At 47.9% G+C, this 22518-nt stretch overlaps 2 protein-coding genes and 1 long non-coding RNA gene across 5 annotated transcripts in view; 2 read left to right on the top strand and 1 right to left on the bottom strand.

Moving 5' to 3' along the window:
* The window catches only part of RAB11FIP5 (RAB11 family interacting protein 5), a 56518-nt gene extending 47222 nt beyond the window's left edge, over nucleotides 1-9296 (top strand). For all 3 annotated transcript variants that reach the window (XM_069066599.1, XM_069066605.1, XM_069066598.1), the window contains 2 exons: nucleotides 6318-6504; nucleotides 7016-9296. In XM_069066599.1, coding sequence (XP_068922700.1) covers nucleotides 6318-6504; nucleotides 7016-7225 — 397 coding nt within the window. In that variant the 3' untranslated portion in view covers nucleotides 7226-9296. The remainder of the gene's footprint in view (nucleotides 1-6317; nucleotides 6505-7015) is intronic.
* Nucleotides 4837-11890, bottom strand: LOC138145043 (uncharacterized). Its single transcript, XR_011164088.1, has 3 exons — nucleotides 11774-11890; nucleotides 10322-10438; nucleotides 4837-5341 (listed from the first exon to the last, which is right to left on the bottom strand). It is a non-coding gene; the product is annotated as an uncharacterized lncRNA (long non-coding RNA).
* The window catches only part of SFXN5 (sideroflexin 5), a 224289-nt gene continuing 212942 nt past the window's right edge, over nucleotides 11172-22518 (top strand). Inside the window, exon 1 of the mRNA XM_069066620.1 lies at nucleotides 11172-11679. Coding sequence (XP_068922721.1) covers nucleotides 11590-11679 — 90 coding nt within the window. The 5' untranslated portion in view covers nucleotides 11172-11589. The remainder of the gene's footprint in view (nucleotides 11680-22518) is intronic.

Genomic DNA, 22518 nt, shown 5'->3' with positions numbered 1-22518 from the left:
ATGGAGGCTGCAGCAGCTTCTGGATCTGGCTGTGGAGCAGAGGTGGCATCCGAAGGAGCTGTTGATGGGGGTGGGGGTGGCACGTTGGCCATGTCTGGTCGGCCACGTCCGGTCAGCCCCGTAAAATGAACGCCTGGACAGCACCACGCCCAGGATCCCTGTCAGCTTTCAGTCACTCCCAGCTTTGCCAGTAGTATGTCATGGGAAAGTCACAGGACCCAGAGGGCTCCCAAGTCTAGCTTGCTCCTGCTCCGTTGAGTTTTTCACGCGTGTCTGACTTGTCATGACCCCATTTGGGGTTTTCCTGGGAGAGATGCTGGAGGGGTTTGCCATTTCCTTCTCCAGCCAGTTTTATAGACGAGGAAATGGAGGCAACCGGGGGAAGTGATTTGTCCAGGGTCAGACAGCTGGGAAGAGTCTGAGGGGGAATTAGAGGCAGGTCTTTCTGAGCTCTGTGGCGCCTTCTAGCTGCCCTAGGTGATATAAATCAGCAAGTTGGTCAAGTAAGCTTTTAGTGAGTGTCTTGCCAGCGACACAAAGAAAGACCTTTAACGAGGAACTTGATAAGGGACAGAAAGCAGGAGAGTTCCGAGGGTTGGGGGCAGCAGAGGGAGGGAGGGCCCCCAGCCTCAGAGGGGTTTCTAGTTATTCCTGGATGGGCAGCCACTGGCAAAGCCTCATTGGAGACAAACCCTGGACAATCCCACTTCCTTCCATTGCACTGATAGTCTTCTGATTGTGCAGTCTGTTCAAGTCATAGAATTTAGGGAGTGTTTGGCCTAATGCCCTCATTTTACCGAGGAAGAAAAGGAGACTTAGAGAAGGGAAAAGACTTGTCCAGGGTCACACGGAGAGTAAGTGGCAGTCAGAATTCGAACTCCAGGCTTCCATTCTTCCAAAACCTTTCTCCTCAACCCCCTCAGCTTCTCCTGCTGTGGCTGCAGTTTTGGCAACTGCCACTGGGTGGTGCCTCTGCGCCGTTTGGACCTCGGCTTATTTTCAGTTGGTGGTTCTCCTGCCAGTGGGGCTGGGAGCCTGTCCCTCACAGAGGGCCCTGGTAGAGGGAGTCTTTGTGAAGCTCCAGTCCAGCCTCGGACGCTTCCTGGCCTCTCAGTCTCAGTTTCCCCGTCTGTAAAATGGGGGTGGTAATAGCAGCCCCCGCTTTTCAGGGCTGGTGTGGGGCTCAAACGAGCACTTTGCAAACCTTAAAACATCCCATAAATGCCAGTTATTACTGCTGTTTTCCTGACAGGGAACCTGCATGTCTCCAAGGGCAGATTCTGCTGTTTGCTCCTAACTCTGTCCTCAGAGGCCGGTCAGAATTCAGTAGTTACTCTTCTGCCCGAGGGCCCTTCAGATGCCCCCAGGTCTTCTCTGGGCCAGTCATTTTGAGATCCCTCGAGATCCTGGGGTGCCTTCCTCTGGGTGCTCTGAAGTTTATCAGTGTCCCTTCTAAGACAGGGTCTGTGTCCTTCAGAGGTGGCCCAAGTCATGCCTGGGCTTGTCCGAACTTTTACAGCTGCTGCCCCAGATCGGCCCTTAGCCTGTAAAAGCCCGTGTTTTTCAGACAAGCTGCTATCTGGTCCTGGTGTATTTGAACCCATGTAAGACTTTACCTTTCTCTCCATTAGATTCAGCCCAGTGTTGTGGTGTGTTGGGGAGCTTTTTGGATCTTAATGTCCTCTGCAGATTAGATAAACTGGCTGTAGGCCATAGGTCATTATCGTCATTGATAAACATCTTCACCAGCCCAGGACCACGCAGGAGCCGAGCCCCTGGAGGCTGCCCCCCTTCTGTTGGACCATTAATGGCTTCTTCAGCCCCTCCTGAATCCACCTCACTGGCCACATCCGAGCAGGAAAGCCCATTTCCCTTGTGTCTGGAGTCTCCTGGGGAGCCCAGGAGCTGGCTTTTATAGCTGAGTTCACGCCATTTAAAAACAAGAACCTCAGATCTAGGAGGCCATATTGGCAGCATTCCCTGGTGCTGTCAGTCTAGTATGGATGGGGCCAGGAACCTCAAGGAGTTGCCTCCCTCCCCCTGTGCAGTGTCTAGAACACTGGGATGGCGTTCTTCCTCAGCCCAAGGCCCTCACTGTGTCCGTCGTATCTGACTCTCTGTGACCCCGTTTGGGGTTTTCTTGGCAGAGATCCTGGATAGGTTTGCTGTTTCCTTCTCCAGCTCATTTTGCAGATGAGGAAACTGAGGCAAACAGGGTGAAGGGACTTGCCTGACTTGCCCAGGGTTATGTTTACATAGGGCATGAACGTTTATAGTCAGAAATTGGAAATCTGCAGATGCTTTATTGTTTGTTGATTGTCTAGAGTGAAGATGATGACAAAGAAAATGTTAATATTTCAGATTAACCTTAAAGGTGTCTCCTGCCATGCTTTTTTTTTTCTCCAGCGACCGTCCCCCCCCCAACCTACCTCTGGGAATTAGGCAGCCACAACTTAGCGGAGATAATACTTGAACCTGCCAACTCTTGTGAACATTGAGGCAGGTTCTTTATCCACTGGGTCATGCTGCCTTGAAAAAATACAGAAAAGCGTATGGAATCAGAATACGGTCACTGTCCTTGGCCACATTTTTGGATAAGTAAGACTGTCACCAGTTTTTTCAGTGAAATTAAAATGGAATCATTTTTACATGTACTCAGAAGTACCTGAAAAGTATGAAAGTGTGTGTGTGTGTGTGTGTGTCTATCTGGTTTCTTGGGCAGGCAGGGTGGTCTGGTGGGAAGAGCCCTGGCTTCAGAGTGGCCACACCTGGGCTGGCCTCTTATGTCTCACAAATATCAGCTAAGGCCTTGAGCAAGTTCCCCAGGCTTCCATTTCCTCATCTCTAGAATGGTGATGAGCCAAGCCCTTGGTACCTCCCCCCCACCTCCCCATGATTCCTTGGAGCTTTCATTTCTTCCTCTTGTGTTTTCTGTTGACTCTTCTGTCCCACCCACCCACCCTGGGAGAACATAAGCCCCTTGAGGGTGGGAGGGCCTGGAATAGGGGCCAAGCATTTCACCTGATACATACCCCGCCCTGCCAGCTAACTGGGGCAGATGCCAAGCCCCCATTTTGTGGAGGAGGGAGGGAACGGCATGGACGGGAGGCTGTGCTGGGGGGGTGACTGTAGCATCGAGGACTGCAGGTTTTGTTGTTCCTTCGGGGGGGGCATTGAGCCCTAGAGTTAGTTAGTTACCCTTGTTCCTGGGACTGCCACGGCCCGCTGTGGTGCCTGGCCCAGCCTGCCCTTGTTCTCCTTTAGTACAGATGTCAGTCTTCTTTGGGAATGCGCCCCGGGGCCTTCAGCCCAGGAAGGACCTTTTATTGTTGTTTGATTGTGTCTGACTCTGTGACCCCATTTGGGGTTGTCTTGGCATTCCTTCTCCAGCTCATCTTACAGATGAGGAATCCGAGGCAAACAGGGTGAAGTGACTTGCCCAGGGTCACCCAGCTGGTCAGCACTGGAGTCTTCCTGACTGTGCACTGTGGCAGCCTTGGAGGCCCCAGCTCAGAGCTGAGCTGCTCTCGCCTCTTTGGGGCTGGCGAGGATCAGCCCACAAGCCTCCTCAGGGCCCAGACTTTCAGTCCCGTGTCCTCCATGCCATCTCTGTCCTTTCTGAGGCCTTGGAGGTCGATTGCTCATCCTGAGCTCAGTGCGTCTGCGTCTGCTTTCATTCTTGCTTCTTCTCTTGGCGCTCTTCCCCCGCTTCCGTTGTTGGTCATCTCCGTGGCATCCGTGGTATCCGTAGTGCGGCTCATCCGTTGACTTGCTGGCTCTCACACTTAGTGCATCAATCCGTTTTCCCTCTTTTTTTAAAATGAAGCTAGTTAGAGGTGGACATTTCCCCCTGCGGTCTGCTTTGGCTGCCTACCACAAGTTTGGAGACAAGGACTTGCTTTGGAGCATGGAGGGGGTAAGTGGTTTGCTTAGTCAGACGGCCAGTTTATGTCAGGCGGGGAACGTGGACCCAGGAAGTCTTGTTCTCTGTCTGGCATATGAGGCTGCCTTTTTGGATTGGATTTGTTAGGCAGCCAGCAATTATTAATTGCCTGCTATTTTTTGCACAGTGGATAGAACACTTGGCCTGGAGTCAGGAAGACTCATCTTCCTGAGCTCTAATCCTGACACTTAATAGCTGTGTGACTTTGGGCAGGTCACTTAACCTTCATTGCCTCAGTTTCCTTGTCTGTAAAATGAGCTGGAAAAGGAAATGGCAAGCCGTTCCAGTGTCTTTGCCAAGAAGACTCCAAATGGGGGAACAGAGCATTGGACACAGCTAAGAAGTCCACTAGACAAACATTTGCTGGGTACTCCGCTAAGCGCTTAGGAAACAAAAGTCCCCCCCCCTCAAGGAATTTCCAGTCTTGTTGGGAGGCAACATGCAAACAGCCCTGTAAGGCAGGGTATAGACAAGCAACTGAGGGAAGACCCTAGCACTAAGAGGGCTTGGAAGAAGCTTCCTCGTGGAATTTTAGCGGGGACTTGAAGGAAGCCAGGAAGAAAAGAAGAGGGGGGACAACCAGTGAAAATGCCTCGTCAGCAGATGGGAACAGCAAAGAGGTTGTCGACAATGTGGGGCAGGCTGGTCTAGGGGAAAGAGTCTTAGAAAGGTGTGTGAGAGAGGCACAGGTTCTGAAGGGCCACATGTTTGGATCTGGTGGCTGAGTGGGGAGAGACCTGGGGCTGGGCTGCTCCCTAGCACTGCTGGGATAATCTGGGTGTGAGGTGCTGAAGGTGTGGATCAGGGTGAGGCAGAGCCAGACAAGAGAAGAGGGGATATCCTGGTCACAAAGTAAAATGTTTCAATTATTGACTTTTGTAGTAAAACATGCAACTTTTTACATCTTTATTTTATTTTTGTTATGCATTGTATCTCTTTGTCAATCACTTCTTTAAAAAACAAACCTGATTTGGCATTGAGTTCACAAGAGTCTGATCCATAGCCCTGAATTCTTCATCACCAAACCACAGGGGCTCACTGGAAGCAAAAACAAGAAAACCTTCCCCAAGCTCTTGCTTGCAGGGAAGTGGGGTGGATTCTTACAGCGAATGTCCCTCAGAGTTTAGAAGCTCTCTTGGACTGCTGTTGGACTATTGTTTAGGTGTAGAGCTTTGAATGAAAAAATGAGGTTCATCAGTAAAAATGACCCATTTCCAGGCTTTAGTATATGAGTCTTTATGTAGAATCTAGCCCATGACAAGTGTTTTTTTCTTCATAGCAACTTGTTCTGAAAACTTATTTTCTCATCGTCCTTTTGGCTTTAAAAGCTTGTGTCATAGGACTCTAACAGAACTAGTAACATGTCTTCCAGTCATCAGGACCCTCTTGGCTCATTTCCTGAGGATGGAACAGAACAATATTTTTTTTTTCATTTTGGACCGTGTTTTCCCAGTCCCACCTCATCGAGGGCTTTGATCCTTTAGTGCTTGCTTTTCCCACACCAACAACAGTGCAATATCTCTGACAGTCACCGAAGTGTGCTGTTTACAAGTTACATCTTGTGCATTTATCCTTAGAATAGTATCTGTTAAGAACCACAGATAAAAATGAAGTAATGAAACATGCGCATGGCCCCAAATCCCCAGCTTAACTCAGAGTGCTGGTTAAAGGTGGGGGAATCAGCTCAGTCTGTCTTCATGGGGTCAAAACACCCACTGTGGCGACTGCCACAAAACACAAGCCTGGCAGAACCGTCTCTTATTCCAGGTAGTCTGCACACAATTGAAGCTTCCTAGTAAATGTTTGCTGAATTTAACTTAGTTGTTGTTTTAAACATTTGGTTAAATGTCCCTGAGGTCCCTTCTGACATTCCGTGATTGTATTTCCAAAAGTCTTCCTGCCCCAAGAATGTTTTATTTGCATTATCCCAGAACAATTTTAAAACCTGGCTGCCTCCTCCTACCATGGATAATGTCATTACTTCTGCTGTGATTGCCTTGAGGAAGGAGAGAGTTCAGGAGGGTGTCCTGAGCAGGGCCCTCAAGGGCCTTAGGAGAATGAGTACAGGGCATTGGATATGTCTAGTCTGGAAAAGAGAAGGCTTGGGGGATGGGACGGCCTGCCTGAGGTATCTGCAGCCCTGTCCTGTGGAGTGTGTTTGGCCCCAGAAGGTAAAATCCGGAGCCTGGGTGCCCATTGCCAAGAAGCAGCCTTTAGGCTAAGTGTGAGGAAGAAGGGGCCCTCTGGGGTGGGCTTTGGGCTAGGACTGAATGTTATCATGAGGATTCTGATTCAGGTATGGAGGGGATCAGAGAGCCTTTGGAATTCATCCCATCAAGGCTACTGTCTGACAGTTCTCCACTTGTCTCCCCAGCCCCCACCCTGTGAAGCCCCTCAGCTCAGCCCCCCCAGAGGGGGCTGTAGACAAGAAGCCACCTCGCTCCAGCCTGAGCTCAGCCCTGACCAGTGGGTTGGAGAAGCTTAAGACGGTCACTTCAGGGAGCATTCCACCTGTGGCCCCCCAGGTTGACCAGACAGCAGAGTCCAAGATGAAGCTGAAGGTGAGCAGGTTGGGCTAGGAGGGAACCTCCTTGGGGGGGGGGGGGCGCCTCAGGCCCCAATCCTGCCCTGACCCTGCCTGGCAGCCTCCTCCTCCTGGCTGGGAGCTCCTGGACCAGTAATGGAGTCTCAGCATCAAGCTGGGGGCGTCTTTCTCTTTGGTCCCCCTGATCTCATTCTCAGAGCCACTGGCTCTGTGCTGGGGCTGAGGGGCACACAGAGCCTCTGCCGGCAGGCCCTCATGTCTGATGCCAGGTGCTGGCTGAGTGTGGTGTCTGTGGCCTACATACCATGGACGGTGTCTGCCTGCCCTGTTTGTGGCTGCTGTAGCTCCCCCTCTCCCTGCTGCAGTCCCTGCTGTCCCCCATTTTAGTCATTGCTCAGATGGGTCCCCTCAGAACAGAAACTCTCTGAGGCCGGGGACCATTCTGTCTGTCCACTTGGCGCCTGTGGGGAGGGTGGAAGGAGAGGACCTGGCACCATCACTGAGTCCTCGGCTCCACCCATCACCAGGACCCCGCGCAGCCGGACCAGTCGGCCAAGTACTACCACCTGACCCACGACGAGCTCATTGGCCTGCTCCTGCAGCGCGAGCGGGAGCTGAGCCGCCGTGACGAGCATGTGCATGAGCTGGAGAGCTACATTGACCAGCTGCTGGTGCGCATCATGGAGACGTCCCCGACGCTGCTGCAGATCCCGCCGGGGCCCCGGACCCCCAAGTAGCCCCCTGCCTCGTCCCCTCCCCGAGGGCTCCATAAACACACACCCACACACACGCACACGCAAACGGTGGAATTGCAGGGCCTTGTAGGGGAGTCTGGGTCTTTCCTGGCAGAGGAGGAGCCAGGGCCCCAAAGGGACCCTAATTCTGCCCCCCTCAGAGCTCCTCCTGCTGCCAGGGACAGGTCTGGGATGGGGGGAGGCCTGCTCCAGGGACAGCACAGGGGGGTTTGGGGGGGGGGGGCTTGCTACCTGGGAGGTAGTGATATTCCTTGTCCCTGTCTGAACCCAGTTGTTCCTACCCCCCCACCCCAGCTGGAGCTACCCTTCTCCCACTCCCCTGCCCTCATGTTACTGCCAGTGTTACCTCCTGGGAAACAAGCTGCCAAAATGTGAGCCTGACAGCCAGCCGGCTCATCCATCAGCAGGGGGCTGTGTGTCCCTGTCCCCGCAGTGTGTGTGTGTGAGTGAGTGTGAGGCCCTGCATTGAGTTTGGGGGGAGGCGAAGTTGGGGCTGTGGATGGTAGGTGTGCCCTGGGTCTTTGGCTTGTTTTATTGAGGGGGCAGATTTGGGTTCTGTTGTTTCCCCTAGAGAGTTATCCCCTCCCCCCCCCAGGTCTTTATCTGGTTCCAGGCTTCCTGTCCCTGGGGTTCTTCCTGGATCTATTTGGGTTTTAATGTTTAAAAGCTTCTCTGTTCTCTGCTTACCCGTTCAGATGCCAAAACTCTGCAGCCCAGCGGGGTTTGTACTTAGAAAAAATCATTAAAATGTAAAATGTGCCTTGTGGGGAGGGGCCCCAGGCTGGGGTCTGGACAGAGGTCCACCTGCCCCGCCTCCCTTTCCATGATGGGCTTTTTCTACCCAGCACCCCACTCCTCCCTGCTGAAGAGAAGAGGGGGTAGAGCCTTCTGGCCACCCCTGGCCTGGCCATCTGCCTGCATGGTCTGGGCACCTCTGGCTCACCTCCCCAACCTTGCACTGAGTGTGAGAAAATGGGAGGGGCAGAATAGGGAGCATGGGGGGGCAATCCATGGATGGCTGGCCAGCTCTGTGAGTGAGTTCTCAGGCCCAGGAAACCAGAATGGGGGCAGGGGATAGTAATGTTTGACACCATCCCCCATTTTCCACTTCACTCCATGAATTAATAAGCAGCTCAGTGTCCTCAAGTCTCATTCTGAGCTGGGTTCCCCCCTTCTCTCCCCCCCCCAGTTACTGCTGGCCTGCCCTGCCTTCCTCCTCCTCTCCTGGCCAAACTGTTTCATTGGAGGCACTGGGATGCTGCACTCGGGGGAGGAAAGATCTCAGCTGCCCCCCACCCCTTGCCAGTCAGCCAGCCAAGCTGCTATTCTTGCACCCCCCCCCCCACCCAGCTGCCTTAGTTAACTGGGCTTTGTTGCACTTTAAAAAGGAAGCATTCGTCCTGTGTCCCATGTTCCCCGGCTGACCTCCCTTGGCCTGGCAGCCCCTGGGGTCTGACCTCAGCCCTCCTACCACCTTTCATCTGATCCTCTGGATGGATGTATCAGGGTGAGAGCCTGGGGCCCTTTTTGTCATGGCAGGCTGAGGTGGGTGGGGAAGGCCTCTCAGAAGGTCTTGAGTCTGCCTTTGGAGGGCTGTGTCATTGGAGAGGATAAACGTGTTTATGTGTGTGTGTGTGATTTGGGGGGACTGTCTCCATGTAGGGATGAGTCCCTGGAGGTATAAAGCAGTGCCCTCCCCCCTCTCTCAGCCTCTCTTGAAAGCCCCATCTGAGTCATTCAGAGCCCTGAGCCTGCAGACATCCAGGAGGGGGAGGGGGAGGGGGAGGGAAGGCTCCTTCTTGGGGCAGAGCCAAGGAGAAAAGGACCCAGCCTTGCCAGGCTACGGCCAAGCCACCAGTTTCTGCATTGAGCCCCAAGTTTTAGATGTTCTTTTTGCCCCTGGCCCTAGTCACAGAGGCCTCAGGAGAGGGAGAGGAGGGTGGACGTTATTTTGCTTCACTGTTTTGTCTTCCTTGTTGCAATTCATGTTTCGGAAGAGCTTGTTCTTTGCGTTTTAAGCACTTTACAAAGAATAAAAATTGGATTCATCTACGATGGAGCTGGCTCCGTCCAGTTACTGGGTTGGGGGTGGGGTGGTTACGAGAGGCCATAGGGGAGAAAAGTGACCAGCCTGTGCTGTCTCTGGGGGCTGCCCAGGATGGGATAAAGCTTGAAGGTTCCCATCAGCTTTGCTCGCACCAGCCATTCAAGGTGTAGGGGGTGCAGAGGTGGTTAGTCTCATTTTACACACGAGGAGACCAAGGCAGTTGGGGGGCTGTCAGGCAGGGGTAAGAAGTTTGCTGAGGCTCACACCCCGAGTGAGTGTGGGAAGCAGGGCAGGAACCCATTTTCCTGGTTTCCAGACTGTCAGACCACACTGCCCCTTTGGGTTGGTTTCATCCTGGGCCTTGCCATTGGCAGACACCCCAGGATTCCTCTTTGATTTGTCTCGGTGCAGGACTCACAGATTCTGATTTTGAGTGAGGCCCCTGTCAGCCAATGCACATGTCTTAATTTTTAGTTTGAATTATGTAGCTGCTTTTATGGATGGGGTAATACTAATAGCTAACGTGCAGTGCTATATGCCGGGCACTATGCCAGGCGCTTTAAAATGACTTCATCTGATCCTCACAACAGCTCTGGGAGGGAGGTGCTCTTACGATCCCTGTTTTACAGGTGAGGAAACTGAGGCACACAAAAGGTAAGTGACTTTTCCAGAGTAACCCAGCTAGTAAGTGTCTGGGGCTGGATTTGTCCTTGGGCCAGCACTCTGGTGCCCCCTGCTGCCTCTACTGGATTACAGACTCCAAAGGAGAGTGTGGCATAAGGGGTGGGGAAGTCTGGGGTCCGCTGTCTTCCATGTTGACTGATCCTCAGGCGGCACAGGCGGGAGCCCGTGACAGCACAGACACTCCTCGTGCAGGCACTCTCATACACAGACTCAGAGACCCTCCTAAACTTTTCAGATGAAGATGGGGCCCAGAGAGCTTGTCACACAGATAACACTGCAGAGCTGGGGGGCACCTCTGCGCCTTTGCCTCAGGCCCAGCTCTGCTCCATTGGCTAAGAAGCACTCACCTGTCTCAGGCACACACAGAAACAGGAGAGTCACAGGACCAGGCTGTTTTCTGGAAAGGAGTGCCCCAGGATGCAGTCTGGACCAGAGGTTCTGAAGCTTTTTTTGGTCATGGGCCCCTGCTCAGAAGGATGTTTTTTAAGTTAAAAAAAAAATAAAAGACATGAAATTATAAATGAAGTCAAAGGCTAATGAAGATCAATGTGCATTCCCCCCCCCCCCCAATTTCATCATTATCCTAGCTAGCAGCACCTGGCACAGGAACCAGATGCTTTTTACATGTTTTCACTTGATCCTCACAACAGTTTCTGGGAGGTAGCTGCTATCCCCCATTTTACAGGTGGAACAGAGGCAAACTTAATCGACTTTCCTGAGGTCACACAGAGAGTGCTTGAGGCAGGATTTGAACTGGGGTCTTCCTGACTCGGATCCTAGCTGACTATTCCCTGGTTTAGAACCCTTGGTCTAGATTCTGGGTGCAGCCTTTTGACTTGAGTCCAAGTTTTACAGAAGAGAATTACAGAATTAAGGGGATTTGTTCTGTGAAGTGTGGTTTCAAAGGGCCACCCTAGAGGACCACATGTGGCCTCGAAGCTGCACCCCTGGTCTAGAGGCTGACCAGCTGTCCTAGGAACAGCTTGAACTCCTTTTCAAGGGCAGCTGTCTCTGGGCTTAACTCTGTTCCTTGGACGCCACCATTAGATCGGGAGTTCCTTGAGGGCAGGGAGGTTTTGGCCACGTAGTAAGTGCCTATTAAGTGTCTGGGGGGTCTCACACACCCCTCACCCACATACCCACCCTTGCCTGGGAGTTAGCCCCATGATGTCTTAGTAGCAATGGCTGGAGATGGCATTGACCTTATAGGAGGTCATAAGAGAAAATCAAAGTTTTGGGGGCATCAAAGGAGTTGATGGGCTGGTCTTTGCTTTTGCAATAAAATCTAGCCTGTGTGGCCATCTGTCTCAGAGTCCTCTGGCACACCCTGCCAAGGTGTTGATAACTACACTTGGCTACCCATACCAAGATGGCCGCTGGTGCAAAGCACCAGCCCCATGCTCTGTGGGAGACACTCTGGCTTCTCTTGACTCCCCACTCTATGGTCTCTTCCCACGAGCGCAGGAAGGGGCGCAGGGAACACAAACTACATTGCCCACAACCCACCACGCCGCCCTGACGCTGCGGCTGGCTGTAGCCAATGGGGAGAGGTAGCAGCGGCGGGGGCCGAGGAGGGACATTTTAAAAGGGCCGGGAATTGCGGGCATTAGTGGCCATGGCGGAGACTGCGGCGGCAGCAGCAGCGGCGGAAGCCGCCTCGGCGGATACCCCTCCTTTCCAGCTGGGCAAGCCCCGCTTCCAGCAGGTGAGGCCCACGGCGGCTCGTGCTGCCGAGCAAGGGAGGGGACGGTATGGGACGGGCAGGCGGGGAAGGGGCCAGTGGCGAGCTCGCGTCTTACCCCCCCAGCGCCTGGGTCTCCCCCGCGGCCACCGGCACCGGCAGCTGCAGCTCGGGAGACCGCAGCCGCCGCCGCCTCTCGGCCATTGGGTGGCACGGTGGGCGGACACTCGTTCTCTGGCTTTCTATTGGCCGCTGCTTCTGTCGCTCTCTGGAGGCTGGCTCCGCCCACAGCCAAACTCCCGAGCCTCCCTTTGATTGGTTGGAGCGGGACCGGGGCGGGATATGATTGGAAGAAGGGATTGGTGGGTCCGAAGGGGGTTCTCCCTAGGCTGCAGTGCCCAGGACCCGAAGGTGACAAGTTCAAATCCTGCAGGCGGATGTCTTTGCTACTATGTAGCTATCTTTGAACTCTCTCTTCCAGCGGGAGCCAGACCCGGCGCGTTAGGGGCTGGCTGACTCGCGGTCTCGGGACTGCAGCCTTATGTCACTGGCGCTAGCCTTGGCCGGCACCAGGCTCTCAATGCCTCGGGATGTATTGACCTGCCCAGTGCCCTTCAGGGCCCCCGTCCAAGCCCTGGATTAAGCGTGCAGCCCTGACAATGTGACTCCGGGTCCGAGCCCTGTTCCTCCCTCTGGCCTTCCTTTCCCTTCCCTGGGTGGTCCCTTTCCTGGGATCCCCGGCAGTGTGAGTGTGTGTGGGGGTGGCGCTTTAGCTTGGGAGGGGCGGCCTGAGGAGGAGCTATGTTTAGGGGTGGGCAGATTTGCTGCCAGAAGCTAAAAAGGGGAGTGGGAGGTGGTGGTGGAGAATGCTAAGTCATCATCTTGAACCAGCACACCGAACAGAAAACCGATTAGTCACCTAGTTTCCTAGAGAGGTATCTCAAAAGTGGCCTCTGCGGTGGGGACAAAGGGCATCGACAGCAGGGAGGGTGGCCGAAGGGAGCTGGCGGCAGTCCACTGCCCACCCCAGCCTGCTTGAAACCCCTTAGTTAGCACCTCCCACTCAAAGGACCTCTGTGCACCCCCTTCCCCTCCCCCCCAATTCCTTGCCTAGGAATGATACTTCGAAGTGGTGTGGGGGCTGATATCCATCCAAACCCTTTGGTAGCTGTTAACCAAGGGAATGGAAACAGGAATAGACTGACCTCTACTCAGTTATCTCCTGCCCGGTTTGAACCCAGGGAAGAGGAGGATGTGGATGGTGTGTGGATGTGCTGGTTTCCTCCCGAAGAGAGGGAGGTTTTCAGAACTGCACCCTGGGACTTCATCAATAAGCGCACATTTGCAGGCATTTCTGAGCTTTCAGCATTTTGCCAGCTCCCTGAGGGGTGAGCAGCTGAGATTTCCCTCAAAGAGTAAAGGAGAAAACAGACTTCCCGAAGAAAAAAGCATTTAAGCACCAAGATTCTCCTGAGCTGAACTTGAGGCTTGATGAGGATAAAGGAGAAAGCGGGAGAGCCCAGATTGTAGAGAGGCTGTCTAAAGGAGCTCCAAGGTGGAGACTCGGCTACTTTGCCTGGGATTCTTGGAAGGGGAGAGGAAAGGCCAGGAAGAGAGAACAGATTTACTGTCACTAATTAAACAGGCTGTGTATGGTTGTGACTTTTGGGGAAAAGCTCGGAAGCTACCCTGTTCTTCCTTCAGGGGGGTTAAATAGAGCTTTCTGGCTTCCTCCCCAATAACACAAGACCTGCACCGGACCTGTTAAGATGAGACTGGAGAGCATCTCCCTACCCTTGTGGGAGCAGGTTCGAAGGGATGAATAGGCTTGTAAAAGAAACCTTAGACCACATCTGAGGTGCCCCTGAATTACTCACTTGCTTGGGCTTTTAAGAAGAGTGCCTGTGGGCTACTGCCCTCCCCAGAGGAAAGGCTTTTTTCTCTATCCCATCCAGGGAGCCCTAGATACTGGTTGCAGGATCACAGATCTGGGGCAGGAAGGGACCTTAGGGGCTGTCTTTTTCCCCTCCAGCCGCCCCCCCCCCCCCTTCACAGATCAGGAAACTGGGGCTCAGAGAGATAAAATGACTTGACTTAAGGTCACATAGGAGTATGTGGAAGAGTCCAGATTTGAGCCCAGTCTTCAGAGTCAAAGGTCATAGATTTAAACCATAGGTGGGGCAGTGGGTAAAGCATTAGGCAGAGTGCTGGGCCTAGAATCAGGAAGATCTGAGTTCAAATTAGAGCCTGAGCAATCACTTAACCCCTGTTTGCCTCAGTTTCCTCATCTGTAAAATGCTCCTACACCATAAGACTGTTGTGAGAATCAAATGAAATAGTATTTCTAAAGCACTCAGCACAGTGCCTGGAACATAGCAGACACTATAAATGCTAGCTATTATTACTAAGAATATTTGGAAGCATTGGAGACAAAGTGGACTGAGTCCAAGGAGCTCCCTGACCCTGGCCATTCACTACAATTCAGCAAGTCAGGTAACTGCTCAATGCTAGGGAGAGAAAGAAAAGCCATACCAAACAGACCGAAACATCCATCTTCAAGGAGCTCAGAATCCAAATGAGGAGGACAATGTGAACACAGAGAAATGAATCTAAACTATGGGGTGTGGAGGGGACCTATGAGGTCATAGAAATAAGGAGCACTCTGGGCAGCTGGGTGGCTCAGTGAATAGAGCACCAGCCCTGGAGTCAGGAGGAGCTGAGTTCAAATCCAGCTTCAGACACTTAACACACACACAAAATAGCCTTGTGACCTTGGGCAAGTCACTTAACCCCAGTTGCCCTACAAAAAGCAAAAAAAAAAAAAATACAGTGGGAAGAATTAATGTTAATATGCAGTTTTCTAAGTGAATATGTAGTCAAAGGGATGTTTATGTATGTCTTAGTGGCTTCTATTTGAGTTTGCCTTAAGTAACACCAGTTTCTAAAAACTAAGTATGGAGAACTGTTATCAACTGATAAGCACAGGAAGAATCACACTGATGGGGGCTTGTGAGCCCTGAGTACTGAAAGAGGTACTTTTGTAGCTTTTTAGGGTTCACTCTAAACCCCTGAAGGAAAACAGTAGTCTTCTTCTTGAGACCCAGCCTGCCATTGCCAACGACAACATGTACTACATCTGTGGTTTGGAGAGTTGCCAAGGGTGCTGAGACATTAAGTGACTTCCCCAGGGTCACACAGCTGGTGTGTGTCAGAGGCAACATTCGAGCTCAGGTCTTCTTGACTGAGGTTGGCTTTCCAATGACTATGCCATGCTGCCTTTCTTGTTTGTTTGTTTGTTTTTTTTGTTTTGTTTTTGCTTTTTGGAGGGCAATTGGCGTTAAGTGACTTGCCCAAGGTCACATGGCTGGTAAGTGTTAAGTATCTGAGGTCGGATTTGAACTCAGGTCCTCCTGACTCCAGGGCTGGTGCTCACCTAGCTGCCCCCATGCTGCCTTTCTTAAATGAACACAAAATATATGCAATATAATTTCAGCTTTGGAGAAGACCACTGACCCTGGAAAGGCCTCACATAATAGGTAGCACTTGAGATGAGTCTTAAAGTAAGGTACAATTTCTAAGAAGCATAGGGGAGGAGGAGTTGCATTTGAGACTTAAGGAATACAGTGTTCAGAGTCACAGAAGCAGGATGTGTAAGGTGGCATACAAAGGACAGCAAGCTGGCTGGTTTGGCTGGAAATGTAGGGTGGGAGTAGCAGGCTAATGGAAAATCAGTTTGAGAATGCAAATTGGAGTTAGGCTGGAAAGGGCTGTAGGTGCCAAACAGAGGAGCCTGTGCTTTATTTTAGAGATGACAGGGAGTATCTATATCTTCTTGAGTGGAAGAGTGATGTGAGAACTGAGATTTTTTTTTCCTTTTTTTTTGGAGGGAGGAGGGCAGGGTAATTGAGGTTAAGTGACTTGCCCAAGGTCACTCAGCTATTAAGTGTTAAGTGTCTGAGGCTGGATTTGAACTCAGGTCCTCCTGACTCTAGGGCTGGTGCTTTATTCACTGTGCCACCTAGCTGCCCCCTAGAACTGAGTTTTAGGAATATAATTTGGCAACTGTGTGAAGGGCTAGGTTGCAGAGAGGAGAGACTAGAGCCAGGAAGGACCGTTTGATCACATTAACCTGAATGAGAAGGTCTGAACAAGGCAGGAGACTGGGTGAGGGAAAAGAAAAGGGCATATGGGAAAAGGGTTGTATTCATTGTATTGAATTGTGGAGATAGAAATTTGGCAACTGATTGGCTATGGAGAGTTCAGCCAGTGGTGGGGAACCCAAGGCCTCAAGGCCACATGTTGCCCTCTAGGTACTCAAATGTGGCTCTTTGACCGAATTTGACTGAAGGCAGTTGGTGATAGTAGATGGAGCTCAGAAGAGAGACAAAGATTAGACACATTGATTTGAGAATTGTGTGCATAAAGCCAACCAGATCCTTCTATCCTTCACTATCTCTCAAAGTCGGTGCATGACACTATCCATCTCATCCTCTGCTGCCCCTTCTCCTCTTGCCTTCAATCTTTCCCAAGATCAGGGGCTTTTTCAATGAGTTCCATTTTCTCATTATGTGGCCGAAGTATTTAAGTTTCAGCTTCAGTATTTGACCTTCCAGTTAATTAATTTCTTTAAGTAGTGACTGATTTGACCTCCTTGCTATCCAAGGGACTCTGAAAAGTCTTTTCCAGCACCACAAATTGAAAGTGTCTATTCAGCAGTGTTCAGCTGTCCAATTCTCCTAGCCATACATCGCTACTGGAAAAACCATCACTTTGACTCTACAGACCTTGGTCAGCAAGGCGAAGTCTCTGCTTTTTAATGTGCTGTCCAGATTTGCCATAGCTTTCCTTCCAAGGAGCAAGAGTCTTTTAATTTTATAGAGTCCTGTAATACATCTACATAAAGAAGGAGGGGCCTGGATGATGATCCCGCAATAGAGACCAAAAAGGAACAATCCTACAGGCAGGAAGAGGGCCAGGAGAGATGAAATACCTGGAGAAGTGAGATCATCTCCGGGGGAGAGTACTGATGACAGTGTCAAGTGCTACAAAGAAGTTAAGATTTACCAGGCTGCTGGAAAGCTTCCACTGAGGCAGCCGCCCCTCCCTGCTGAGGCAGCTCATTCCTCTTTTGGGCATTGCTGATTCTTTTTTTTTTTCATTTTTTTTCCCTTTTGGAAGGTGGAAAGCAGGGCAACTGGGGTTAAGTGATGTGCCCAGGGTCACACGGCTAATAAGGGTTAAATGTCTGTGGCCAGATTTGAACTCAGGTCTTCCTGACTTCAGGGATGGTGCTCTATTCACTGTGCCACCTAGCCACCCCACATTACTGATTTTCAGGAAGCCAAATCATACTTTGCTTCTGTATCTTCTACTTACAGCTCCTACTTCTGCCCTCTGGGAATAAAAACAAGTCTGGGGCAACAATCCCTCAGATACTTCACAATGGTCATTGTTTTCTTCCTCCAAGTTTTCTCTTCCCCAGAATGAACACCCTGTGTTCAAACAATCCTCATGGGGCCTGGTCTCCCCTCACTCACTCACTGTCTTGCTTGAATTCTTCTGGATTGCTTCTGTTTTTCTAGATTTAACTAATGTCTAATTAATTGCACTTTTGAAAACTGGGGAAGAAGAAAAGAATTTGAACACTGGTTTTCAGGGAGTCATGAAAGGAAAATCACCAGAAATAGTGAAAAGGAAGTAGAGTTTGCAAGTCAGCAGAATTCATGGGGCACCAGTTGGGTAGACCCCACGTCCAACTCACTGAACCCATCAAATATGTGGAAGGCATCACAGGTCCAGATTTTTAAAAAAGATAAATAGGGGCATTATACTCACTGGTGTCGCTGACAATTGGAAAAGGGCAATATTAAACAATTGTTATCCTGATGACCTAATAACTAAGAAACTATTAAAGTTTAATAGATTTCACTATCCAAAAAAACAAGTTCACAGATCTTTTACAATCTGTTCATGAGTGAGGGTGGGGTTGTGAACACCTGTGATAAAACAGAAAGATAAGACAAAAAAATTTTGGATTTGGGTAGATTTTTGAAGAGACTAATTTAGTAGTTGTATAGAGAGAATTGAATAGAAAAACCCAAAAGTACTTTTTTCCTCCCAAACATACATAGAACATTCACAAAAATTGTGTTCCAGAGCACAAGTAAATCATAAATATGGTTCAGATGTGTTAGAAATTATTTGAAACTATATTTAAGGATCATAATGTAATCCTAGTCAACAAGAAAAAATATGATTAGATGATCTAATCCTCTGAGAATGCTAGAACAAGACTTACTGAATAATGCTTGGGTGAAAGAGCATATTATAGAAACAAAAACAAAGTACATTAAAGATGATCATGAGTTGCTGCCAAAGCAGTACATGAATGCAAATTCATATCCCCAAATGCTTATGTTGATACAAAAGAGGAAATTAGTTATTTGTAGTTAAAGAAATGAGACAGTGAACAAAGTAATAATATACAAAACAAGAGACCACAAGAAATCTTCAGAATAAGAGAATGCATCAATTAAATTGAAATAAAAGAAAAAATTTCACTAATAGCTGGCACAAAGAAGTGGCATTAAAAAAGCCTAATGAAATTTTATGCCATTGAGATATTTAATCCAAAAGAGAAAGGAAAACCAGATAACCAAAATAAAAAAGGGGAAACCACAATGATCATAGCACAAATAAAGAAGGTGACCAGAGACTATTTATGTACAGCTTTTTGTAACAAAACTGAGATTTCAAAAGAGAATGTAGATGGATATTTACAAAAATATCCTCGATTGGGTCTATACAGAAGATCACATCATGACTCATCCTTGCCTATGGACCCTAGTGGGACTCTTGTCGGTCAGTCAGTAAACATGTATTAAGTGCCTACTATGTATAAGCCACTGTACTAAGTGCTATAGATACAGAAGGAGGCAAAAGACAGGCCTTGCCCTCAAGGAGCTTACAATCTAATGGCAGAGGCAACAAACAAACAGATATGTACAAATAAGATATAGTCAGAATAAACTGGAAATCATCAACAGGGGGAACGCACTGGAATTAAGAGGGGATGGGGAAGACTTGTTAGAAGATGGGATTTTATTAGGGATTGAAAGGAAACCAGGGAGGTCTGGGTAGAACAGAGGAGGGAGATCTTATTCATATCTTTCCATGAGTTTGCAATAGAGAATCCACCCAATATGCAGCAGCCTGCCTTGCTTTCATTTGACATCTTGGGGAAATCCCTGAAGCAGAGCATGGTCTGGTCATCATTCCCGTTGTCCTTCCTTGTTCTACTCATGTGATCTGCACAACTCTTGTGCTCATACGATGGTATCTTTAATGTGTCTTCTTCCTAATTCAGTTTGTAATCGTTTGCAATCTGCTTTTGCCCATTATGTGACTGCCCATTGCCCTCTTATTGGTCTTCAGGAATTTAAAAATTGACAAATAGGTCATCTCAATCAATCCATTTCCAAGGGAGAAATTAACCACCACACGGACCCAGGAAATAGGTGAACACCGTCAAACATTTAAAGACAAACAATCCCTAACATACAAGCTATTTTCAAAAATAGAGAAACTCTCCTGGAGTTGAGTATGGTTTGATTTTCAGATGTGGCAGGGTCGAGGCAAAGAAAGTTCAAAAGTGTTCCACAAGTTACCTCCCTCTAAAAAAATTGCATTGAAATTCTTTCCCCCAAACTGAAGATACCTCTGATTTATTTTCAATAATTCAGTCAATTGTACTAATGCCTAATTATTCTTACATCATTTTGAACTTTAAATGTATCCCAGTCTTAGTCTGTGGGATGTTTTTTTCCCTTTATCTAATTATTCCCATAACATTCAGAAAGAATATTCTATTCCAGGGATTTTATTCTTTCACATGACTATGACTACCCATTCAGATTGAAAACATCAAGGTTTCACATACTTGAATTATACTTACATTTTTCACTGACTACTTGCTTTGATTACAGAAGCCTGCCATAAAAATGAAAATCGAGGACCTGATTAGAAAAAGTATCCACACGCGCTTTCACATCCACTTTATAGCCAGACTCAGGAATAGTCAGGTGAAAAACATTCCTTTGCAAAGGAACACAATTGGGGAAACTGAGCCAGAAGGATCCCATCCCAGGCTGAAGCCAGGATTATCCTTTTAGCTTTTTTCCTGAGGAACCTTCAACTATAACGGTCACGTTCTCTATGTGTCCTAATGGCATCTCCCCCAGATGGTAGGTTATTGAACTTAGATCACAATTTGTTATAGTCCCAGAAGCTTTTACATCAGATGGCAAGTCTTGTTAATTAAAGCTTGACGAGGACTCACATCTTAAATTTTAAATTTGTCCTAAAAGCCAATCACTTGAGATCATTTGCAAGGTCTCAACTAACCAAGTTCCTTGTTTAGGAACTCCATATGCAAAGGTTTACAAATTTGATACAGCTGACTTCACTTTTGTTGGATACATTTTACATAGAGGCTACAACTTAAAAGCAAGTTTACCCAATCCTGAGTCGTGCTACCTTTTAACCTCCTTCAGTTTAGGTAAAGGCTTCCAGGCTTTCCAGCCTAGTGGGGAAAGGTAAAGAGCTCTTTTCTTAATCTGATCTGAAATAAATAGAAAAACCCCAGCACTGTTTGCAGTCCACTTGAATTCCCCAAATATTTGAATCTTACCCCCAAAACTCAGAAAATTCACAGTAGGTTCACTTCGGTATTAAGTCATTACAACACATTCACTTGCAAATGGAAATTTAGTAGACTTTCTAAAAATCATACAAAAGATTTTGCAAAACATTTCTTCTAAAAGTATTTCCCCTTCTCTTAAAAAAGTTTATAATTTATCCTGATATTATTGGTTCCCAAATACCACAGAATTCCCAGATTTTCTGGTCACAATGCCTCTTGTTGTGAGTAATTGACAAAAATTACAAGAGGAGATCATACGAGTCTTAGTTAACAATCTTATATGTCATACGTGGTAGCAAAACAATTGTAACTGAAACTTCCTTTTAAATAAAGACAAAACTTAGAAGTTTATGATTTCTTAAATTATAGCACGTGGTCAAATAGAATCACTTAATAGTTTCCTAACCCATTCATCATTTTTCTTTAACAGTACAATTCTTTTTTTTTTTTTTTTTTTTTTTTTTGCTTTTTGGAGGGCAATTGGGGTTAAATGACTTACCCAAAGTCACATGGCTGCTGGTGCTCTATTCACTGTGCCACCTAGCTGCCCCTGACAGTACAATTCTTAATAGAAATTGCTTTTTAAACAATCCGTTATCAATTTAGGTGAATGCATTTCCAAACCCCCTTGCACAGAGAATGATTCATTTCATCACCAATACGTGGAAACTATCACCCCAAACCACTGTATACATTTTCATAATCATCAATATTTCAAATGGAAAATCTGCTATTATAGCAAACATCAGTAGCATTATGTTTATAACCAAATATAGCAGTTTCAAATCATCAAATTTTATCACATCCTTTAGAAAAAAAGCCAATTCATATGCAACAAAATCCAGTTTTAAAAATTGCTTTAACACCATTTCTACCTCACATTTTAGAATACAATTTAGAAATACAGTAATCCAGAAATTATTGATTTAATTACTTTGGGCATTTAAAACCCTTTTCAAAGTTACCAGGTGCGGAACAATTACCTTAAATTAGAGAGATGATAATAATGTTATGTCTAACATACGCCAGTCCTTGTGTCAGGCACTTTACAATGATAATGCCAAATAGCAATATGTAAGCTTTTAATTACACACACACAAACACAAACTATACACCCCCCCCCCCCTAGACCCACCCTGAAAGGTGGATAGTCATATAGTCATGATGTCTTCTCACTTTCCATAACTTTGTTGGTTATCAAATCAGGCTACAATTTTTCACTTTCAGTCCCTTTTACTTAAACTTCCTTGTAATAAAGATGAAGTAGGGGCGCCTAGGTGGGGCAGTGAATAGAGCCTTGGCGCTGTAGTCAGGAGGACCTGAGTTCAAATGCGCCTCATACACTTAACAAAAAACCTTGGGCAAGTCACTTAACCCCAATTGCCCTCCAAAAAGCAAAAAAAAAAAAAAAAAGAAAGAAAGATGAAGGAGGGAATGGATAAGAGCACCTAGGTTTGCTGCTTCCCCACCCCCATCTAAACCATTCCTTTTTCTCTTCTACCTTCCAGCTATTTTCACTTTCATTCCTAATCTTCCCTCAGACCACCTCTACCCTCCTTTACATTTCAAATAAAAAAAAACTCACCATTATACTCACCCAATTTCATCCAGTTTTTCTTTCCATACCTTAGAAACTAGAATGAGTTAAATGCTTAATAATTTGTACATCAAGAGAACTGCATTTCTCCCCTTACTTTGCAATTTTAAACACATTGCCTGGTATCAGATACCAGATACACTGATTTAATTTCCTTATTTTCCCTCTGGGCCACTGCTTCCTCTGGGCTGCTTGGGTTCTGATTCTCTATCAGTTCTAAAAGCACCTGGCTATCTGTCATTTAACTTTTAGTCTGGTATCCCAACTTCACCAGTATTGGGACCCAAGAGAAAAGAATCTTAATCTCCCACTAAAAGCCTAAGGTGGGAGTTCTTTCCCAATGTTCTCTTTCTCTAATTACAGACCTTGGGAACTTCTCACCACAAAACATAAAACATTTCACATAGATAAGACATTTGACAAGATAAAGTACACACCAAACTAAGCCAGTTTTAGAATTTGAATTCAGACCAATCAGAAACTCAGAGTTGTAATGTACTCTGATTGATTTCTAGGCAATTTCAAAAAGATATTCTTCTGAGAGATCCCTGCCTCCCTCAGCACC

Source organism: Petaurus breviceps, unplaced genomic scaffold (genome assembly GCF_028583685.1).
Source record: "Petaurus breviceps papuanus isolate PSGF00001 unplaced genomic scaffold, PetGlider_PUasm1.0 139, whole genome shotgun sequence".
NCBI lineage: Eukaryota > Metazoa > Chordata > Mammalia > Diprotodontia > Petauridae > Petaurus > Petaurus breviceps.
Note: the sequence above shows the minus strand (reverse complement) of the source record. Positions and strands in the feature narration are given on the sequence as shown.